At 47.0% G+C, this 21,296-nt stretch overlaps 2 protein-coding genes across 2 annotated transcripts; both read left to right on the top strand.

Moving 5' to 3' along the window:
* The first annotated feature begins 519 nt into the window (after window positions 1–519).
* On the top strand, window positions 520–4,550 carry LOC135828522 (actin, cytoplasmic A3-like). Its single transcript, XM_065340963.1, has 3 exons — window positions 520–887; window positions 1,436–1,546; window positions 3,256–4,550. Exons 1-3 carry the CDS (start codon window positions 633–635, stop codon window positions 4,018–4,020), a joined length of 1,131 nt encoding a protein of 376 aa, XP_065197035.1. The 5' UTR covers window positions 520–632; the 3' UTR covers window positions 4,021–4,550.
* Window positions 4,551–9,618: 5,068 nt separating this feature from the next.
* Window positions 9,619–19,329, top strand: LOC135828253 (proline-rich protein 11-like). Its single transcript, XM_065340702.1, has 6 exons — window positions 9,619–10,331; window positions 12,690–12,854; window positions 16,482–16,601; window positions 16,982–17,073; window positions 17,438–17,621; window positions 18,615–19,329. Exons 1-6 carry the CDS (start codon window positions 9,954–9,956, stop codon window positions 18,690–18,692), a joined length of 1,017 nt encoding a protein of 338 aa, XP_065196774.1. The 5' UTR covers window positions 9,619–9,953; the 3' UTR covers window positions 18,693–19,329.
* Window positions 19,330–21,296: the final 1,967 nt, after the last annotated feature.

Raw genomic sequence — 21,296 nt, forward strand, 5'->3', positions numbered from 1 at the left:
CCGCCGGACCCTACGCCCTACCGGTCAATTCCGTATGAGCTCAAGCAGGGGACACATGTGCAATGAACTGCCATATCGCGAAATTTCCTCCATGCCGCGGCGGAGTTAGATATACATTGTAAGTGGAGTCGACTGTAGTGCGACAATGAGGATCAAGAACAGCTGGTGCTAATACGGCAGGTCGTATATCGCTGGTAGCTGCCGGTACAAACAGCTGCGAATCGAGCTTCGGCAGAAACACTGCAGCGCAACGACAGCTAACGAAGACTAGCAGACGCTCTTCTCAGAATCCATCACCACCCGCGCTTGTGCAACCCGTCCCGTCTGGCCAATCAGCGTTCTAGCTGAGAGGAATATGGCGTCGTTAAATCGCGCTCCGTACATGCGCGAACTGCGAAATCTCGCACGCCTGCTCGAGTCTTCGGAACTACCGAAAATACCATAAATGCGTGTGCTAGTATGTAGTCAGCAGGAACCTCGCATACGCGCATCCGTCGAGTTTGTATAAAAGACGCCGCGAGTACTTAGTAGGCTGTGTAGCTATCGTGGTCTCTTACTTCGAAGTACTTGACAGTTTTCTCGCTTTTTTCAACCTTCAGGACTCGTTGTCTTACTCTTAATCTACTGCCAAAATGTGTGACGAAGACGTTGCTGCTCTTGTCGTAGACAATGGCTCCGGTATGTGCAAAGCCGGTTTCGCCGGTGACGACGCGCCCCGTGCCGTCTTCCCCTCCATCGTCGGTCGTCCCCGCCATCAGGGTGTGATGGTCGGCATGGGCCAGAAGGACAGCTACGTGGGAGACGAGGCCCAGTCCAAGAGAGGTATCCTGACACTCAAGTACCCCATCGAGCACGGTATCGTCACCAACTGGGACGACATGGAGAAGGTAAGACCCAAGGCCAGCGATCGACAACGCACTGAGATTATCTAGGAAGATTGGACGTTGAAAGGATAACCATATCGAGGAACATTTGCTCATTTGTCTACGTGGCACGTATAGAAAGGCGGCTGCTCACCGCACTGGACCTCGCACTTTTCCTGACGACTTTGACTTGACACTTGGCACTGAGTTGCAGGGTGGGGAGTAACACACTTCCTTATACAATTATCGCCACAACTATTTTCGTCTATCTGTGTATGTACATGTATTAATTTTGCAAATCCTATTAAATTCAAAGTACCGAAGGCACGACTGACTTCTTTCGCTCAATGCTGGAACACATGAGGCCTGCTCGACATTCCGTAAATGCTCTGTGTAGCGGCTCTTCTTGTGCAGTTGTTTCCAGATGCTCTAGCTCGAACAGACGTAGGAAAGTGCAGCACCTCTTCGGTTTCAGCTCTCTAAAACATGCCCAATTGGATTTCAGTTTTCTGGTGCTTTTGTCTTTCTAGAGATCAAATCGTTTGTTGTTGTGTCTGCTGCGATTTGCTTAGATCTGGCATCATACGTTCTACAACGAGCTTCGCGTTGCACCCGAGGAGCACCCTGTCCTGCTTACTGAAGCCCCGCTCAACCCCAAGGCCAACCGTGAGAAGATGACCCAGGTGAGCGATGCCCATGCCATGGGTGCGTGTCCACTGTGACAATTGGGTGTTTTCGTCATGCTTCTTTGTTGTAACCATGGTAACTGACAGGGACAGGACAGCTCGTAGTAGCTGTACTGATGACTCAGTGACGAGGCCTAGATGGCCGAAACAGCTACAGTATACTAGCATGGGGTAGTTGGTTATAATGTGCTGCTGGTCCTGCCCTTGGAGATGCTATTCGATATAGCAAGGGTATATAACTGAGTTTAATATGTACCCTTGCTATCAGAGTTAAACTCTGTACTCTTGGTTATAATTATAGTGAAACCTGTCTAAGACGACTGCTCAAGGGACCTTCAAAATGTGGTCTCTGTTGCCAGGTGGTGTCCTTATCCAGGGTCATTTGACTGCAAATGGCATCCCTTGGCCCTGGTTACAGTGGTCTTCTGGGGCCGGTGGTCGCCTTATCAGAGTGGTCGCCTTATCCGAGTGGTCGCCTTGACAAGTTTTACTGTATTGAAGTGACTTTATTTTATTTATTTATTCACAATCACGTGGCACTAGCCAATGAAATGGTGATGTGGGCGATAGCCAGCCATGGCGGTAATAGAGCTAGAGGGGAGAAAGAAAAAGAATGAAAGGGGAACTGAAAAGCAGGAGAAGCTAGGGCAGGGCTGGATATCAACTAGTATGTTGCATTCTGCAGTAGCTGTGTGAATGTATTGTAACATTGGCAGGATTTTAGATGTTGTGGGAGGAGAGACCAATGGCGGTAAGCAAGGAAGAGAGGAGATGTTTGCATAGAGGCAGACCGCGCAATAGGGAAGCGGAGAGAGTTTCTGGTGCGCATGTCTTGAGATTGAGCAAACCAGCTTAGGCAGGAGAGAGCATGAAGAGGAGCAATGCCCAGCTTAATTTTATGAATTGTCTGGCATGCCAAAAAACGCACGCGGACCGAGAGCGGCACAGCAGAAGCAAGGCGGTATAAGTCTGCGCTTGGAGTCAGGCGAGGAAGCCGAAATAATATTTTCAAAAGACGCCTATGCATAACTTCGAGTCGAGCAATCAGTGTTTTAGAAATGCCAGCCCAAATTATGCAGCAGTAATCAAAAATAGGCAGAATGCAAGATGTGTAGACTGCAGTCGACATGTCAGGTACCAGTAGTCCTCATGAAGTAACTCGTGGCATTGGTACTGTTGAAATGTCCGTGGATCAGTGGAAACTCACGTGTCTTCCAGTTGGCTAGGCCATTAGACATACTGGGTGACTGGAACATGTACAGTTATAAATGCTGCTTGTAGCTTAGATGGCCACTTTACAAGCGTGACTATGATTCTGTTGAAAATTCCATAAATGTGGAAAGGAAAAGGACATTATGGATATAAGTTAGGAGTAACTGTCCACCACTGTAACTAGATACTATTTACTATTATTTGAAACTCGGTTATTGAGCCAATAATAAAAGCAGAAAGGAAAAGGACATAATTATGTGTGATATGTGTACGGAGATGTGTTGAAGCTAGGTGTCAGGACGTCGAATGTCTCAGTACTCTGTCAGTTTTGTGCCTCCAGTTGTTGCACTTTCTGACTGTACAAGTATAATTATAGTATCTAGTTACATTGGACAGTTACTCTTAACTCGTATTGATAATGTTCTTTTCCTTTCTACATTAATTATTGGCTCAACATCCGAGTTAAAAACTCCACACTGGTGTATTTTCTGCAGATCATGTTCGAGACGTTCAACACTCCAGCAATGTACGTCGGTATTCAAGCCGTGCTCTCCCTGTACGCCTCCGGCCGTACCACTGGTATTGTCATGGACTCTGGAGACGGTGTGTCCCACACCGTCCCCATCTACGAGGGATACGCCCTGCCCCACGCCATCCTCCGTCTCGACTTGGCTGGCCGTGATTTGACCAACTACCTCATGAAGATCCTCACCGAGCGTGGTTACTCTTTCACCACCACTGCTGAGCGTGAAATTGTCCGTGATATCAAGGAGAAGCTCTGCTATGTTGCCCTCGACTTTGAGGCGGAAATGGCCACTGCCTCTCAGAGCAGTTCCCTGGAGAAGAGCTACGAGCTTCCCGACGGCCAGGTCATCACCATTGGCAACGAGCGTTTCCGTGCTCCGGAGGCTCTCCTCCAGCCATCCTTCCTCGGAATGGAGCAATCTGGAATCCATGAGACCACCTACAACTCGATCATGAAGTGCGACGTCGACATCCGTAAGGACCTGTACGCTAACGTTGTCCTGTCCGGTGGTACCACCATGTACCCAGGTATCGCCGACCGTATGCAGAAGGAGATCACCAACCTTGCCCCACCAACCATGAAGATCAAGATCATTGCTCCGCCAGAGCGCAAGTACTCCGTATGGATCGGAGGATCCATCCTGTCATCCCTCTCCACTTTCCAGCAGATGTGGATCTCCAAGCAGGAGTACGATGAGTCCGGCCCCAGCATCGTCCACCGCAAGTGCTTCTAAATGCACGCTCGCTCAAGAGTCCACCTAAACTGGAACGAGTACACCCCAATGGAACACCAACATTCGTCACAGTGTACTCTTCCAATAATAACATTGCAACACACAGTTTTTTGGGTGATTGTAATCCATAACAAGATTAGCAATCTCTCCCTGAACAGTCCCCTGTTTACTGTTCCCACATTGTACTAGTGTGGATCACGCAGCCCAGAACTTATCCAGTCCACCTTTCGGAGTCCGGAATTCTCTCTCCGAGTGTCTCTCTCTCTCTCTCTCTCTCTCTGTCTCTCTCTCTTTCTCTCTCTCTCTCTCTCTCTCTCTCTTTATGTCTCTCTCTCTCTCTCTCTCTCTCTCTCTCTCTCTCTCTCTCTATCTCTCTCTCTCTCTCTCTCTCTCTCTCTCTCTCCCTCATGTTTCACTTAGCGTATGATCGTGTCCCTAGACACTCGTAGTGCAGTAGTCCGAAAAACTTTGCCCCATTGTTGAGCAGAAAAGTTACGAAAAATGAAATAAAGCAAGTCCTTATTACAAGACTAATTTCAGAATAAAATGGATCAGTGCATGTGCAGTCTGTCAGCCGTTAAAGGGCCATAATGAGCTCAGCTGGTTATCATCGCGCACATGGGACAAGTAAATATTAACCCACCAAGGGCAAGAGACTTTGCACGTACTTGGGCCTGGACGATTCTGCAGGAGCATGAGTGGTGTTGGAGGAGGAGTACCCCTCTGGTTCTGTTTTATTGTTGTCGGGATAGGTGTAGGTAGGGTGCCAATGTTCAAGACAATGAACTAACGTAAAGGCATGCCGAAAACCGTTGCCATTGGTGGTATCATGCGATCGGATTGGATTTTTTGGACTTTTTGAAGTCATTGCACGATCTATCACATGCAGTTCCAAGTACATGTATTAGGCATATGCGGATAATGCTGGCAGAAAAATTGGCAGAATTCGGTACTTTTTCTGGTAAGTTTCATGCATGCTTGGAATGTGGATAAAGAAAATAATGGAGCAGAAGTCGAGGAATTGCCCGCCATAAGGTTTGTATGGTTCTGCCAATTTCACTGCTTTTCGAGCAGAATCTGCCACCTTTTCGAGCATTATCCGCCAATGCCTACCTAGTATCCAACAAGCCAGAAGAAGTCATAGTTTGTAACTGCATCAGGCAACAGTAGCCGCGCAATATTCGATGTCCGGAAAAGTGTGGAAAAGAAAATGGGCTACTACAGTACCGGTACTGGGATTACTGTGAGTCATGTGAATAACATTTAAAATTGACGTTGGTTGGGCAGAATTTGTCCGGAGTCAAAGTTCTACAGCACTTCCTGAATTTGTTGTGTAGTCATTCCATCGACATTCATACAACATCATAGATCGCATTTCGTTATTCTAAAACACGCAGGGTACGAGTAGAGTCTACGTGGGAGGAAACTGAGTGGTGCGGTTCAGCGCTCCATCGTGACTGACTGATTTCATTGCTCCCAGTCTTCAAATTCTGCAGCTTAGCTGCTATTTCAGCTCAGCCTGCCAATGTTGAAACGGTATCGGCATCCTCAATGACAGGATGCAGCAGGGAGCTGCAATCGGAGAGAAGGAAAGAAGTTAGCGCTGAAAAGTCCAAACTCATTTTTGAGTAGCTCGCACGACTTTGGCCATGAGACCCATGACTCCGGATGGAATAGCATTGCACCGAGGAAACTTTATTTGTTTATTGTTCTCTATGTTCTAAATGATTCAGTACAATGTCATGCACATGTACAATGTACATGTAGATGCTGGCCAGGAAGATGCGATAATCGGCGACATTAGATCACAGAGGGCAATTATGTTGCCGCGTAACGCGTAACGCAGGGGGTGCGGCGTAACGCGCGACCAGGCTAGTGCGACAAATTTTCGTTGCGTTCGTAACATGCGTCCGGCGGGGTGCGGCGATCTTTTCATTGCATGCAGTTTGCAAAAAATGATGCGGCAAAAAAATGATGCGGCAATATAGAAACCTGTGTAACGGCTCCTGTGCGACTTTGCATGTAACGCCCTGCGTGCGGTAAACATGTGCCAATGTAACGCTTCATGGCCTCACTGCGACCATATATATTATATTGCCAGTACGGTATCCTTTGGCGGATAATGCGGGCAGAAAAATCGGCAGAATGTGGTACCATTTTTCTGGTATGTTACATGCATTTAGTATGTGGATGAATACATGTACATGTAAATGGAGCAGCCAGAATTCAATGAAGTACCTGCATGCCATAATGTTTGTATGATTCTGCGCCAATTTCATTGCTTTTCGAGCAGAATCTCGAGCATTACTGTCCACCAACTTTTTGAAGCTAGCAAGGGCTGCTTTGGACAGAGGAGATACCAGGGTACATGACACGTACATTTAGAAAAGCGATCCTGTCAGCTTTTCTATTATTGTGTTCACATGGCAAGAAAAACGACACCGCTATGCTACGTAAGTTTCTACGTAAGGTGCTCGGTATTTCAGTTAGGCTACGTAAGTCTCTACGTAAGGTGCTCGGTATTAGATCTACCAACGGGTGGTAGCCGCGTGCGGTGCACGTGCACGGCAGACATTGTGTTGCAGTGCAGTCCGTGTTCGAACGTTCGGATGTGCATGCGCGAGGAACTTCCTTCTTTGGAACTGCTTCTTGTATGAGCTGTTTCGGATATTTCGTCTCCTGGCCTGGCTTATTTCGTTTCGGCGCTGCTGAGACCTCCTTTCGCGGAATATTACTCAATGACAGGTGAGTTGACCAGTTCCCTTTGATTCATTTGCTTGTGTTGACTCTTTCATTTACGAAAAGTGTGCTGATTTTGGGCGGAATGCAATAAAATAAATAAAGGAAAGCTGACAGGATCTCTTTGTTTCCTTCGATTCATTTGCTTATGCTCACCCTTTCATTTACGGAAACGTGTGCTGATTTTATTCGGATTTAGATCCATTCTTATCTCTTTGCCCTTGTCTACAGTGTGCGAAGAACGCGAGTTCACCTTCTGGACGGTAAGGCTTATGTTAGATGTATTGTCGAAATACTCATATTCATTGTACATTGCAAATATTGGTACGTTACTAGTAAGGCACTAGTCAGTGGCATACTATCGTTGGCAGTTCCCAATCTGGAGGGAAAGGTTCAAGGACCCATTGACCGAGTTTGCAAAATATATTCGCATATCAGGGAAAATCTCTATTGTGGAGAGGATCAGTAACTTGTTTGCTTCATACGAAACAAGCCAACGGGTGCAGTCTCGTCTCGTGAAGATCTTGTACTTGTATGATTGGATTTGTTTACTCGAGTCTGGGCTGTTTGATTCAATTATTTGTGAGTACCGCCGAGATTGCACTGCCCCAAATAAAGTTTCGTGCCGCCAAAGCAAGAATTACGATCTGCAATCTGTTTGTAGTACATGTACCTGCAAGAATGTGCTGTACATGTATCGTACTTTCTCTGTTGCTGCTTCAGTTGCCGTCATGTTTCTAAAGAAAGGTTCAGTAGAGAGGTTCTGCAAAACGAAAATTCGAACGAAGTTTCGCGACAGTCCTTGCGAAAGTGTGTACGAATTTTTGCACGAATTGCGCGTTCTGCACATTCTCGTAGTTTGCACGGGCCAAGTGCACGTACGCCATGACCCGATCTCACGAATTTTCCTACGACAGTTCATTTCGCGTTCCCTACAAGTTTCGCGTCCAAAGTTGCGAAAGTTCTATCGAAGTTTCGCACTTCATAACGTAGAACGAAAGTTTGTACGCATTTTCGTTTTGCAGAACCTCTCTATTGTAGTGACTCATTTGTTTCATATGAGACGAGTCAATGAGTTGGTGTGGCTTAGAATCATCTTTCGCTGTAGAAGAAATCTATTCGTATGTCTATTGGAGAAATAATTGTATTCACTGGTTATAGAATAAATACCATCGGTCCCTTGGTGTTCGTCCTAAAGAGGTTCGACTGGATATCATTCATACTCACCAAAAGATGTGTAAGATATTATTATTATGGAGTGCCTTGTTTATCTCTCAGTACCTCCAACCATAGCCTTGCCCCTTTAATCCTCAGGATCAGTGTCGTTGTCGGAAGGAGGTGTCGGACTCAGCAATGTATTTGTTTACATTTTAATACATGTTTATTGTTCCTCTTTTGCTGTGTTGTTTTAGAAAATCGTGGACTAACAGATTGAAGTCATTGAACTACTTCCAAAAGTTGTATCGACATCAACAGGATTACGATTTCAGTGCAATATGATGCAGGATGACCTTATCACGAAAACCCATGATTATAAACCATTATAAACACAGAATCAACAAAAACATCTGCGACACGCACTTGGTTACATTTCTCAAATAAATCTGATCGAGGGTTGGGAGATCTGAAATATCTGAAAGGCAAGACAATTTTATGGCAGAGTCATGAAATTCTGCTACAGCAACATGCACAGAATGACCTCCGTATAAAAAACGTATCACCACGGTCCACCACTACGTACTCACATGTTTCCCCGCAGAAGAACATGCATTTTGCCATTTTCTGCAAGAAAAGGCTTGCACATCAATGCGTATAATATTATTATTATTATTATTATTATCAAATTTTTGATAGGGCAATCCCCACAGGCCTAAGGCCTTCTTACAGGGTACCCTAGAAATGAAAGTACTGAATTACGGAATAGGTGCAGTGAAGAGCATAAGCGGACTGCAGCGGGGAGTGCATTCCAACGGTCGGAACCGATGAAAGAAACTGAAAAGAGACCGAAACGAGTTTTAGCTTTTGGTAGAGTGACAGACGAAGATACCTGGGAGCGAGTGCAGGAATTGGTACGAGTAGAAGATAATACGGTATTGATCTCTTGATATGATGTGAAGGCCATCATTTAGTTTAAATTTACATATTGATATACTAGTAGGGCATTCCATTGATTGGTGACAGAAAAAACAAAAGAAATTATAGCAATAAAAACTGCTTTATGGCAGTTTTCTAAAAAAAAGTTATTGTGTTCTAGTCCATGGACCCCGGCTAAAAAGTAAGAAATTAACGAAATGTGATAGCCGAAAATTAAAATTTTACACAAAACCTCACAATAATCACACACAGAATGAAAAGCTACATGTACTCGTAGAAGACCTTTTCCCCTCGTGATCCTCTTTCCTATGCATGCATGACATGCATGTTGCCAATTGTTGGTGCAGTACAAGTTTAGTGTTGAAAGCAGCATATCAAGTGTTGTGATTATTGTGAGGTTTTGTGTGAAATTTGAATTTTCGGCTATCACATTTCGTTAATTTCTTACTTTTTAGCCGGGGTCCATGGACTAGAACACAATAACTTTTTTTTAGAAAACTGCCATAAAGCAGTTTTTATTGCTATAATGTATGTGTAGGGAGGGCTCCCTGGGAAATACTACGGGTGGTAGTGCAGCCACTGTGCCTACGGCTGACTGTACTGGCATTCAGCCAGATTCGCATTGTTGTCGCGCCGTATTGACGCACGGCAGTCAGTGTCGTATCGAGCAGGTCTGCGCCCGTTCCGTTGCCCGCGTGGTTGTCAAGATGACAAGTCCGCGAAATTTGAAAAGCTTGAAGGCAGCGTTCGATTATTTTGCAGTCAGTTTTGTTTGTGTTTCTTTCGCCATTGTGTGGTGGCCTTCTGGATTTGGTGTTTTAGGCCCGATCGGCCGAGTAACTGTGTTTTAGCCTGGCTTAGCAAGAGGACATTGCTGATTCTGAAGGTGTAATGGCCTATACTTGACGAATGCCGTGGATTTGACTTCGTTTCTGCGCGTTTGGATTTTCCTGGAACACGCCACAGCGACTGAGTAGATTGTCCAAGAGAGAGAGAGAGAGAGAGAGAGCGTAGTCGGTCTTTGTTGGGACTGAATCGGCGGTGAGAGCCGGACTGAACGGTTTCAGGATTTTTGTTGTTGTCTTGACGCTGCCGGAATCATGCCCAATTCACGAGCGAGGAAGAAGCGGCTCGCGGAGAAACAGCGCAAGGAGAGTAAGCAGGTCAACGTGGAGCGCAGGATGTCAACGTGCTCCATGAACCCGGCCATGCTGCAGGGCTGCAAGGACGGCGGCGGGCGGCGGCGGATGTCCATGGGATGCTCGACACGCATACGCAGCGACAGCTCGAGCAGTGACGGAGCGGACAGCTGCCCAGAGGGCGAGATGGATGGACCAAATTCGGGCCTGTTCACGTCGGCCGTCTCATGGTTTTCGTACGGTCTGGACTACGTCATACCATCTAGAAAACTAGTACGAGAGCTAGAAGAAACCAAGGAGCGGCTCAAGGCTGCCGAGGATCAGCTGAAAAAAGAGAAGGTGAGTAGATGTCAAAGTGTGTGTGTGTGTGTGTGTGTGTGTGTGTGTGTGTGTGTGTGTGTGTGTGCGCGTGTGTGTGTGCGTGTGTGTGTGTGTGCGCGCCGACGCGCGTGTATGTGGGCGTACGCTCGCACGTGCGCAAGTGTGTGTGTACTCCGCACACGTACGAGTGGCTGGAACATAGTTATGACTTTTCTTGGGGACAGGGGAGGTCACGAGATGGCCGGGCGAACACCACACACTGAATTGCTTGGAATGGATTTGCACCAACACGAGTACATGCTCCACCAGGAGAGCTTTACTCTGCAAACTCATCCCCTGATGCTCTGATGCACAGCCGCAGCGAGTAAGCGCAGAATTAGCTTGTAGTCGACGTGAAACTAAAAAAAGATGGCAGCACCTAGGGAGACGGCCCGGGCGGATGGAACGTAAAACGATAGTTTTGCCTCCCGGACCGGACCGACTGTTCCAGTCACCTTTGGGCGACGCGGGTTTTTAAATATGCACGTGTTTGCTATCGCTGATTATGGTCTGGGCAGTGTTTTGAGCCAATACATATACTGGTGGTCGTGCAATGCCTATGTACTGGCAGTTGTAGGTGTCGTCGTTGTCATCGCATCCACAAGAGTTTTTTTTGTCTTTCATAAGGTTTTATTATTGCTATTGAAGTAGCTCTGAGCTACTGATTAGAGCAGGAAAAAACTGGTCTCTACTCTAAGAAGAGACATGAAGAAGACTAGAGAAAAGGGGCCTGTACTAGTTGTAGAGCAACAAAATATAAAGTCGGCAAGTTCTTGCTGGGAACGGCGCTACATTCAGATCACTGAATCCGTACTAGGCTCAAGCGATTCCTCAGGGATCAGCGCGAAGGCAGAAATAGGCATGCGGGTACAGCCAGAAACGGACATGTGTACACATAGGAGAGCAAAGGAAGCGCAACGCGAGCTGTAGCAGCCAGAAACGGATACATGCGCAGAAAGGGGAGCACACCGCGACATGCACGGCAGCCAGAAACGGATATATGCGCAAAAAGGGGGGCACACCGCGACATGCACGGCAGCCAGAAATCGATACATGCACAGAAAGGGGAGCAAACTGCGACATGCACGGCAGCCAGAAATGGGTACATGCATACAACGGAGCTCCGGAGAGCACACTGCGAGCTGCAGGACAGCCAGAAATGGCTGGGTGCATACAAAAAAGGAGTCGCTTGGTGCCAAAAAGGGGGCACATAAATGATCACGACTGATGTTCGTGACAGTAGGCAAGAGAATGATTGTACCGTGAAGTACCGTTGATCTGCCCCCCCCCCCCCCCCACGCCATGTCACTTCCCAGCTGGGTTTTCGGCAGGGGACGGGAATTAGATCAAGGCTGCAGTACGATGTACAACAAAGTGGAAGATCAGACTCGATGAGCTGAATTGTGCACATTTAATATTTTCATCCTGCACTGGATCGTATTGTGTACAGCAGTGCATGCGTCGGTTCAACATCGTATTTCGTTGTATACGCCGAAGTCGCTTCACAGGCAGAAAGTCGACAGGGGGCAGCAATTAGAGAGGGGGCAGCAATTAGAGAGGGGGCTGATCAACAGTACTTCACGGTAGTTTGTACAGACCCTGGTGTGATGTTTACGGTTTCCCGTACGCACACACGCGTGACATGTTTGGTGCCCGTGTCCGACTGTGCATCCTGCTGCGTTTGACCTTTGGACGTGCACGCCTAAATATGGCCCGGTGAGCAGTTTGGAGTGGTTTAGCATCATCCATCACGTGACCATACGGGGATCCGGGACAGCCATGTTAGTTCAAAGTTCAAACTCCAGTCAGCCTATGGGTCACATGATGTGAGCCATGTTGCTTCCACGCTCCACACAGCACACTCCACATGCCATGATCACTTTCTGCACTTGTTTAGTCACCTGGCAAAGGTTGACTATTTCCTCCCACTTTCCCCGTGGGCTGTAATCTGGTGTTTGCTCAACTATCACAAGTATTGCTCTTCGTCTTGTCGTTTTCGTATGTACTTCGGAATGTGTTCTATGGTTCGTGAACTATTATTACAAATGGATCGCTTAGACCTATCGAGTAGGGGTCAAATGCACATCGTTTCGGGTGCATTGCTCTCTTGTCGTCACCCTGCATGTATAGATGCTACATCTGACTGGTTGGCATGCAGTCCTCAAACTGCGTCACAGATTTTCCCCGGAGCACCTTTGTCTCTAACTCAGCATGCCAGCTTGCAATCAATTTCCCCTCAATGCGGATAATGTGATGTGCTTGTGTGTGTGTGTGTGTGTGTGTGTGTGCGTGTGTGTTTGCATGCGTGTACGTGCTCCATTTTTGCTTACCCTGCAGAAAAAAGCACGTCGCTCCGTCAGCCAGGGCGTGTCGTTTGCCGTGTCGCCGTCGCGCTCCTCGTCGCCGATGACGCAAGTACCACCTGCACCCGCACCACCGCCGCCGCCTCCACCACCGATGGCCACACTTCTCCCCAAGCCCCTCGTCATAAAGCGTGGCAAGGTAAGGGGGGTGATTGGGTACTAGTGGATTCTTGGCCTGGCATGAGTAAAACATGGATGTGGCAAATGGGATTTAGGCCTTTGGCCTATGGTTGGTGGATCTGATCTATCCTCCCCCACCGTTTAGGAGGCGCATCTGACGCCTGATCATGGGGTGGTGGCGTCCCACGGAAGCGGAAAGGTGGTTCTTGACCAGGTAGTTGTACGACTCCTTATTCTTGACCTGCCCGGTACGCGAACCCGTCGAGTTTTTATTATTTTTTATTTTTTTAGATTCTTGTTTGGAGGGAAACAAATCGGCACACGAAGCACAGAAGAATGCTTTTCAAGTCGAGTATAGTGGCTTTGATCACCTCTGTATTCGATTTGAAAAGTAAAAGTAATGGTACGACGAAAGACCTACTAGTTAAAACTACAGTAAAACCTGTGATTAATGACCACCCCTTGGGGCCAGAGACAGCGGTCTTTAGTGGCAGGTGGTCCTTACAGTCCATTTCGAAAATATAGACGGTGCGTGGTATTTTTGAAATATTTCAAATTTGGCTCGAGCTTTTGGAGAATGGTTTTCGGAATATTGCTCGGGTCCTTCCCACAATTCTCTCATATCGATTTTAAGCAATCGGATAACAAACGCCCAATTTGGAAATATTTCTGTACAAAGTGATCACATATTTTATGTGGTACAGATGCTGCTCAAACCATTTTTTGAAATCACTCGTCTATATTTTTGAAACGCACTGTAGTTATATGAATGTGAGACCGTCCGTCCGTGCCTGGCGAAGTGGTCTGTAGGTCCAGGCTGGCCGCTAGTCACGGTGGTCTTTAGTTACAGGTTTTACTGTATATCCTTAGGCCTGTGGGGATTGCCCTATCAAAAATTTAATAATAATAATAATAATATGGCTTCTGTGCTCCGTGTGCTGGTAAGGAGTGATCCGGTTACACGCATACGCATGCTCAATAGTCAATACCCCCGTTGTATCCTTCATTCGTTGAAACTGTCCGCAGTTCGACTGTGCACGGGATACCTGGGTAGCCACTTTACCTGTGGACTTCACAGGTATTCCGTGTAGGTTTCCTCTGACCTCTGCATTTCGACCGGATTTGGCATGCATAGTTGTGCAGACATGCTGACCTAACATACTCTGAATCCCATTTTGGGCCGAAATTAGAAGTGGGGTGTTTAGCCTACAGTCCATTCAGAAAAAAATGAACTTCTAGCTTTTGGCCATAAATGGGTCAAACGTTGAGTTTTTTTAGAATTTTTTTCTGCAATCCCATATGGAATCCTCTTCCAATTATGTTTCTGAAGTTTTTTTGTCCAAAAAGCAAGCCAAAGCAAGAATAGGATTTCGGCCAGGTTTTGCCCCAAAAGCACTGAATTGGGAAAAACCATCAAAATCCAGGCCGTTTGACCCCGCCTGCAACAGTGCATTCTGCGGTTCGAACCCCAGTTCAGGCACCCTTTTTGGACCCTTTTTCAAATTTCAAAGTTCGCAGCACTGCACTGTGTACGATGAAATCACGAAAAATCGCCAAATACGGGAGCTCGCCAGAGCCAGGACCCATTTTTTTATGAATGGACTGTAGTACGGCCAAAATTCTATTTGAAATTGGTCATAGATCAATTATTTTTGAATGGACTGTAGCTCCTAAACATCCCTGGACACATTAGACTGCTCAAACTACCTCTCTCTCTCTCTCTCTCTCTCTCTCTCTCTCTCTCTCTCTCTCTCTCTCTCTCTCTCTCTCTCTCTCTCTCTCTCTCTCTCTCTCTCTCTCTCTCTCTCTCTCTCCTCTCTCTCTCTCTCTCTCTCTCTCTCTCTCTCTCTCTCTCTCTCTCTCTCTCTCTCTCTCTCCTCTCTCTCCTCTCTCTCTCTCTCCTCTCTCTCTCTCTCTCTCTCTCTCTCTCTCTCTCTCTCTCTCTCTCTCTCTCTCTCTCTCTCTCTCTCTCTCCTCTCTCACACACACACACACGCACACACACACACTCACACACACACACACAATCACAATTCACTGGAGACTTGGCTGGAGGCCGATTTTACGACATCCGCAGGAGCGCCACCACCCTCTCTGGATCAAGGTGCAGATGCAGCTCCTAAAGCGGTGGGAGATGCACTCACACAAGGCATAGAGAAAACCTAACATACCGTAAAGTCTTGTATAAAAGCCGCGGCTTCTATGACTTTCTTGGTGAAATTTTGCAGGCTTCTATATGAGACAGGCTTCTATACAAGACAGGTATTTCTATGTATATCAACGCTAAAACCAGGCTTATGTGTGATTTGATGGGCCCAACATTGCGGCTTCTATTCGAGGGCGGCTTCTATTCAAGTGCGGCTTTTATACAAGACTTTACGGTACTCCAATGGCAAAGAACAACATCCCGAAAGAAGTAGCGAATACAGTCAGACCTCGCATAACCGCACGCATCCGTTTTCCACAACAAATATCCGGATAGGCGAGGGAACCGGATAGTCGAACACACATCCTGTATGAATGCATGGCATCTCCAGTAAATCGGTGACCGACGACTTTTTTCCGGATGGCGAGGGATCCGGACAAAAGAGGACCGGGTAAGCGAGGTCTGACTGTACGCGCATACATACACAGTACACACACGACCAGCATACTGTAAACGCAGAAGGTTCGGTGGTGTTTTATTTTCGGTAACGTCGGTGCCGAAAGTAAAACGCACCGAAAATTTCGGTGCTAGTACCAGTACACTTACCTGCGAAACGGGTTTACCGAAAATTTCCCTCCACCAAACCGCCGATTTTGGGGAATACCGAAGATATTACACCACCGACACTTTCTGCTTGTACAGTAGATGTGATGCCAGAGTACATGCACAGTAAACAACTGACCTGCATGGATGTTATGATGCAGGGGAACTATTACACCGAGTGCCAAACAAACACGGCGCGACGGAAACGGCCCCCATCTACCAGATAGAAACAAACCCAGCAGTGCCGAGGGGTTACACAAGTGCAAGGGTACTGTGATACAGTAGGATTCAAGTGTGCTGCAAATGGTGCAATAGTGCAAAGCACTTCCATACATGCATTGTGATTCAAAGCAGATACTGAATAAACAGAAATTTTCGTCTGGAATTTAATTTCGTCCTTTTCGTCCGAGGAGCTTTTGGCCTACATTAAATGCCGGACAAATGTCGATTTGTCCAGCTTTTCAATACACTCTTGTGATCCATGGATGAAATTTACAACTGGACGAACTCCCTTTCTTTGGAGCTGGAGGAAACTATTGACCGACGAAATTTCTGCCTCTAACATGCTCCCTATGTAAAATATATATATATATAAAAAATTCGACGGGTTCGCGTACCGGGCAGGTCAAGAACAAGGAGTCGTACAACTCCCTGGTCAAGAACCACCTTTCCGCTTCCGTGGGACGCCACCACCCCGTGATCAGGCGTCAGATGCGGCTCCTAAACGGAGGGGGAGGATAGATCAGATCCGCCAACCAGAGGCCAAAGGCCTAAATCCCATTTGCCACATCCATGTTTTACTCATGCTCCCAGGACCCTATGTGTGAGAAAAAAACCCTGCAAACTGTAACTGTAAAGAAACCGTATGACCGTGTACTTTGTTGTCTTCTTGTATAGAAATCTGCAGATGCTTTGTCAAAGAGTCAAGACTCCTCACGGCCTCTTGTGACCATCGACGACCTGATGAAGATCAAGCTGAAACCTGCAGTTAGAATGGTCACTCGCTCTCAGTCAAAGGTATGTAGCTGTATTGTCAGGCACACCTCACTACTCTCTCTCTCTCTCTCTCTCTCTCTCTCTCTCTGTCTCCCGTGCAGGGTGGTTCCTTTGACCAACCTCACTACTCTTTCTCTCTCTCTCTCTCTCTCTCTCTCTCTCTCTCTCTCTCTCTCTCTCTCTCTCTCTCTCTCTCTCTCCTTGCAGGGTGGTTCCGTTGACCTCCAGTTCATAAGTTTACGATTGGATTGTGGATGGTTTGCTGTATTTCTGATCCACCAAAAATGCAGATTCTCTCTTATGTTCTCCTCTGCTTTGCCCCATGTCTTTCATTTTCTCCCTGCAAGCTCTAAGACTATCTTGTTGCCTATATGCCGGTTTGTGTTGTTTCCGTTATGCAGAAAGCCGATCCATCAGGTCCCCTAGTATCTCTGCAACAGCTGAAGTCTGTGCGTTTAAAGCGGGCCAACACAGTGGACGTGAAGACGTTACGGTAAGTTGATGGCTATCTGTGGCAGCCAGCATCATAGTCAACATTTCCACCTCTTGTGCTTGCCACCTGCTGGTATGTGTGTGTGTGTGTGTGTATGTGTGTATCCGACAGTGTTTGCTAGCGTGTGTGTGTGCGCGTGTGTGTGTTTGTCTCTCTCTCCCTCTCTCTTTCTTTCTTTTCCCTCCCTGACAGATACCTGTAAATCTCCAAATTTGTATGTCCATTGCGTGTGACCTAACTGCTGAACCTGCTCGAACCAAGCGGAAATATTTCTTCTACATACACAAGGACAGCTGATGTATGTTCTCTCCAAGTAACTTTCTCTCTTCCTCTGCCTCCCTGTATTTTCCCCACGTTGCTTCAGCGAGTCAACCAACGGTATCACTGGAGGTAGAGCGCCCAGCTCCTTTGCAAAGCGCCTGCGTCGCCTGGACATCAGGAGAAGTCCCGGCGGCACGCCGGTGTCACTTGCCGCCGAGCACTGTGCTGCCAAGGAGAACGTGGACATGACGCCGATGCTATCCATCGCGCTCCAGCGGCGCTTCGGTGTAAGTAAAGCTTGGCGACAAGTTTGGTGTTGTGCGTGTTCTTGATTGTAATGTTTGGCGGCCAGTTGCAGGTCGCACTTTTAAGGCCGATTCATACTTCATTTCACGCATGGGAAAATCGTCGCGCGATGGGCCAAAGAAGTTGAGCTCAAGTCAACTTTTTCCCGATGCGACACGTTTCCCATATGCGAAATGAAGTATGAATCAGGCTTTGGGGCATTTGTTTGCTTGATCTGGAAATGTGAACATGACGTCGATGCTATCCAGCGCGTTTCGGTGTAAGTATAGTTTGACGACAAATGGGATGTATGCATCAAGTTCCCGCCATTAGTTTTTGCGGGGCAAGTCCAGTACAATCGTACACACCTTGATGCCAGCGCTGCATAAAAGGTCATGAACCTTGTAAGGTCAAAGGTCGTGGACCTTCTAAGGTCATACTCATAAATGTACTAGAACGGGCTGGACCTGCCAAGTACTAGTCGACTTGCCGATAGCAGTTTGGACGTCGGTCTCTCTGATTTCTGCTGTGTGTTGTATCAGTTACTTTGATGACTCATTATCCACTGTGCCCCAGGTTAGCTTGACAACTCACTCGCACTTGTGAACTGAGGCACTCCGCGAAATTATCCCGCACATCTACTGTTTTTTCCCCCGAATCTCGTGATTTAGGACGAGCAAGGGAAGTCCCGTGCTGTAAACATTGTTTCCTCCAGGCTAATGCAACATGTTAGTGTTTATTAGAGAGGTTAAGATGCACGTTATTTCTGACGTGAAAGTTCAGCTCGTGTTATTTGGCTCGCACGTCGAAGAATAACGCGAGTGACCTGCAGCTAATGTTGAAATTTGGAGTTTTACGCCAAATTTGACGTTAAATTGCGCGTCACGTCGGAAATAACGTGCATCTTAACCTCTCTATTGTCTCAACACATCCAGCAAAGTACAACTATTTTCTTCGTTTCTCGTGTTTTCGCTATTCTCTTTTTGTCCGTACAGTCTGCAATGCTCCACTCGCCGCTCTCCTCTCCGGACAGATCAGATTCCTCGTTCCTTTCGCAAGAAGGCGACAGATAGACAGATGGGCCGACAACTTGCTGTGGCGGCTAGGCCGGCGCCACGCCATGCGCCCGATTGTGCCCGCGAGTTCCGTATCGGGACGCTGTAAGTTGTTCGATACTTGAACGTTGACTGACTGTCGACATCAGTGGCTCTGTCGCACGCACCCCTAGCTACTCTTATTCCCGGCTGCCGTTATCGCTACGCGCGAGCTTTCCAGCGACCTAGACATTTTGTACATATTGAGAGAATTATTTCAGTTTCTTTGAGTATTTACGACTCGAATGTCTGCATGCAAGTATTAGTCACTTGGCGGAGCCTGTGAGAGTCGTATGTATACTATGTAACCATGTGTTCTCCTTTCTGCTGATATTAAACGCATCAGCTGTATGGCTTGACTCTCCGCGGTTGACCTTGGAGAGCGTGCCCTGTGTTTGAACAGCTGTGCTTGCTGGTAATCTTAGGCACCCCCGTGCATGCTGTTTGCTGAGCTTCTGTATGTGTTATATTTTGGTTCTCTCTCCCCCCCCCCCACCTTTAATTTTATATTTCGTTGACCTAACTATTGTACTGCTCAGGTTCAACGAAGAAGTTTTTTTTCTTTCTTTTACGGCTGTAAGAGTGTACGGTGACGTCGCTGTCCGTTTACTGCTGTGCCGAATGCTTGTTCTCTTCAATCTTGCCCGACTGCTGCCAGTTCCTGGACACCATCTCCGTGCCACTAATGTGCTGACCGACCGATTCTTATGTCTAACCGCTTTCTCAACTAATGCTGTTCACAGATCTCATGTATTAAACACCGTCCGCAAGAATGTGCCTATCTAAGTTTAATATCTGTAAAAAAATTAAAAGTGCGATTTTGTTTGCTGTTGCGGCCGTCTTGTGACTTATCCGTTGCCAGCTTGTCTAAAACGATGACCAGGGAGCCTACACACGAGCCTACACATATGTGTAGGCTCCCTGACGATGACAGCAGTGTCCAGTGTTGATGTACAGTCCATTTCAAAACTATAGACGCGTACCTAGGCAAAAACCGTTATGCCAGAATCTATACCACATACAATCTGTGATCACTTTGTGCATATTTTTTTCCAAATTGGGCGTCTGTTATCCAATCGTTTAGAAACTATATGAGAGTAATTGTGGAGCGGTCCTGGGCAATATTCCGAAAACTATTCTCAAAAAGGTCCAGCCAAATTTGAAATATTTCAAAAACCCTACGCGTCTATAGTTTTGAAATGGACTGTAGGTGGGGTCCACTGCAGTAGGGGTGTTGATCAGCTTCATACACACAGCAACATGCAGTCTGCATGATGATGGCAGCGTATAGGGGATGTTCACTTCTGTCTTCTGTTCTGGTGTATCATTGTATGACTGTGCCGTGCGTGGATCTGTTGGTGCACGTCCAGCCAGTGCATTTGCAGATTTGCGTGCTCTTGCGACGGGCGTATGCATGGTGACGGTGTGTGTGTGTGGGGGGGGGGGGGGGGGGGCATCTATCTCCATCTGCATGACGGCATGTACATGTACGGTGCTGCTCTGTGACATCCAGTCATGTCACTACAGTACCCGCTGGGTGTCGCGCATCGAGCAGCACTGTACATCCAACAGCCTCTTTTACGGGCAATAGGCATAAAGCAACACAATGATGAGAAACCAGGGTATGATAGGAAGATAAATAATTAGATAATAACACACGGGCACCCTGTAGGCTGTAGGTGTGGAAAAATATGCAGCACTGCACATCACTCCGATTCACTGCCGTGTGATCTACTACAGTCGACTCCACTTATAACGAACTCGTATATAGCGAAGTAAGCGAACCCTTGTCCATGTCCCTGTACTGTTGTTGTTGTTGTTCTTTTTATTTGAATTCGCAATACCAAACGGGCAATATAATAAGCCATGGAACATGGAGGGGGGGGGGGGGGGGGGATGTGTTTGAACCCATACAACTGCATGTCCGGGGTTGGCCAATTGAGTACATCTGCTACCTTGTACCACAAGAGATCCGGACTCTGGTCATGTGGATGAAACGAACATCTGAGTTGCACTTCGGCTAATTTCCTTTTCCGGAAGAAGTGTACGTCTTTTGACCAAATTGCAAAGAGCCTGAGGTGAAATCATATCCACACCAATTATTTAAAAACTATACAGACCAGAGACTTATTAATTTTTACAATTATTGCCTTCACTCCCAGTTGATTCACGCTGGCGGCTCCGCATGATCTCTGTCTGCAGTCCGATAGCAGAAGTTTGGCCTTTCCTCCTTGACTAAAAACTCAACTAACAGCTACCAGTACCGCAGTTCTCAACAACTAACAAAAGCTGCAAGTCACACTGTAGATCTACATCTACTGCCGTGTGAACTACCCTTATGATGGCGGAAGGTCAGGACAGTACAGAAGCAGTAGCAAAGAAAAAAAGTTTTCATGTAGATCTACGAGTACAGCTAAAACCCCATGCCAACTCCAGTTTTGGTGCATCCGGTGCCGAGGTTCTAAGTGGTGTCGTTCCATATTTGGGCTGGTATGCGGCCTCATTTCGGATTTCATTGCACAAAGATCGTGGACAAACACAGTTTGTTTTTCATTTCAAGTTTCAAAGATCCACAATTTTTCC

This window comes from Sycon ciliatum, chromosome 12, assembly GCF_964019385.1.
Source record: "Sycon ciliatum chromosome 12, ocSycCili1.1, whole genome shotgun sequence".
NCBI classification, from domain to species: domain Eukaryota; kingdom Metazoa; phylum Porifera; class Calcarea; order Leucosolenida; family Sycettidae; genus Sycon; species Sycon ciliatum.

Bases quoted from the DNA above. Each gene is read 5' to 3' on its own strand.
- LOC135828522 (XM_065340963.1), top strand. From the start codon at position 633: ATGTGTGACGAAGACGTTGCTGCTCTTGTCGTAGACAATGGCTCCGGT. The intron at 888-1,435 runs GTAAGACCCAAG...CGATTTGCTTAG, and splicing joins ACTGGGACGACATGGAGAAG to ATCTGGCATCATACGTTCTA. The intron at 1,547-3,255 runs GTGAGCGATGCC...TATTTTCTGCAG, and splicing joins ACCGTGAGAAGATGACCCAG to ATCATGTTCGAGACGTTCAA.
- LOC135828253 (XM_065340702.1), top strand. From the start codon at position 9,954: ATGCCCAATTCACGAGCGAGGAAGAAGCGGCTCGCGGAGAAACAGCGC. The intron at 16,602-16,981 runs GTATGTAGCTGT...TCCGTTATGCAG, and splicing joins TCACTCGCTCTCAGTCAAAG to AAAGCCGATCCATCAGGTCC. The intron at 17,074-17,437 runs GTAAGTTGATGG...ACGTTGCTTCAG, and splicing joins GTGGACGTGAAGACGTTACG to CGAGTCAACCAACGGTATCA.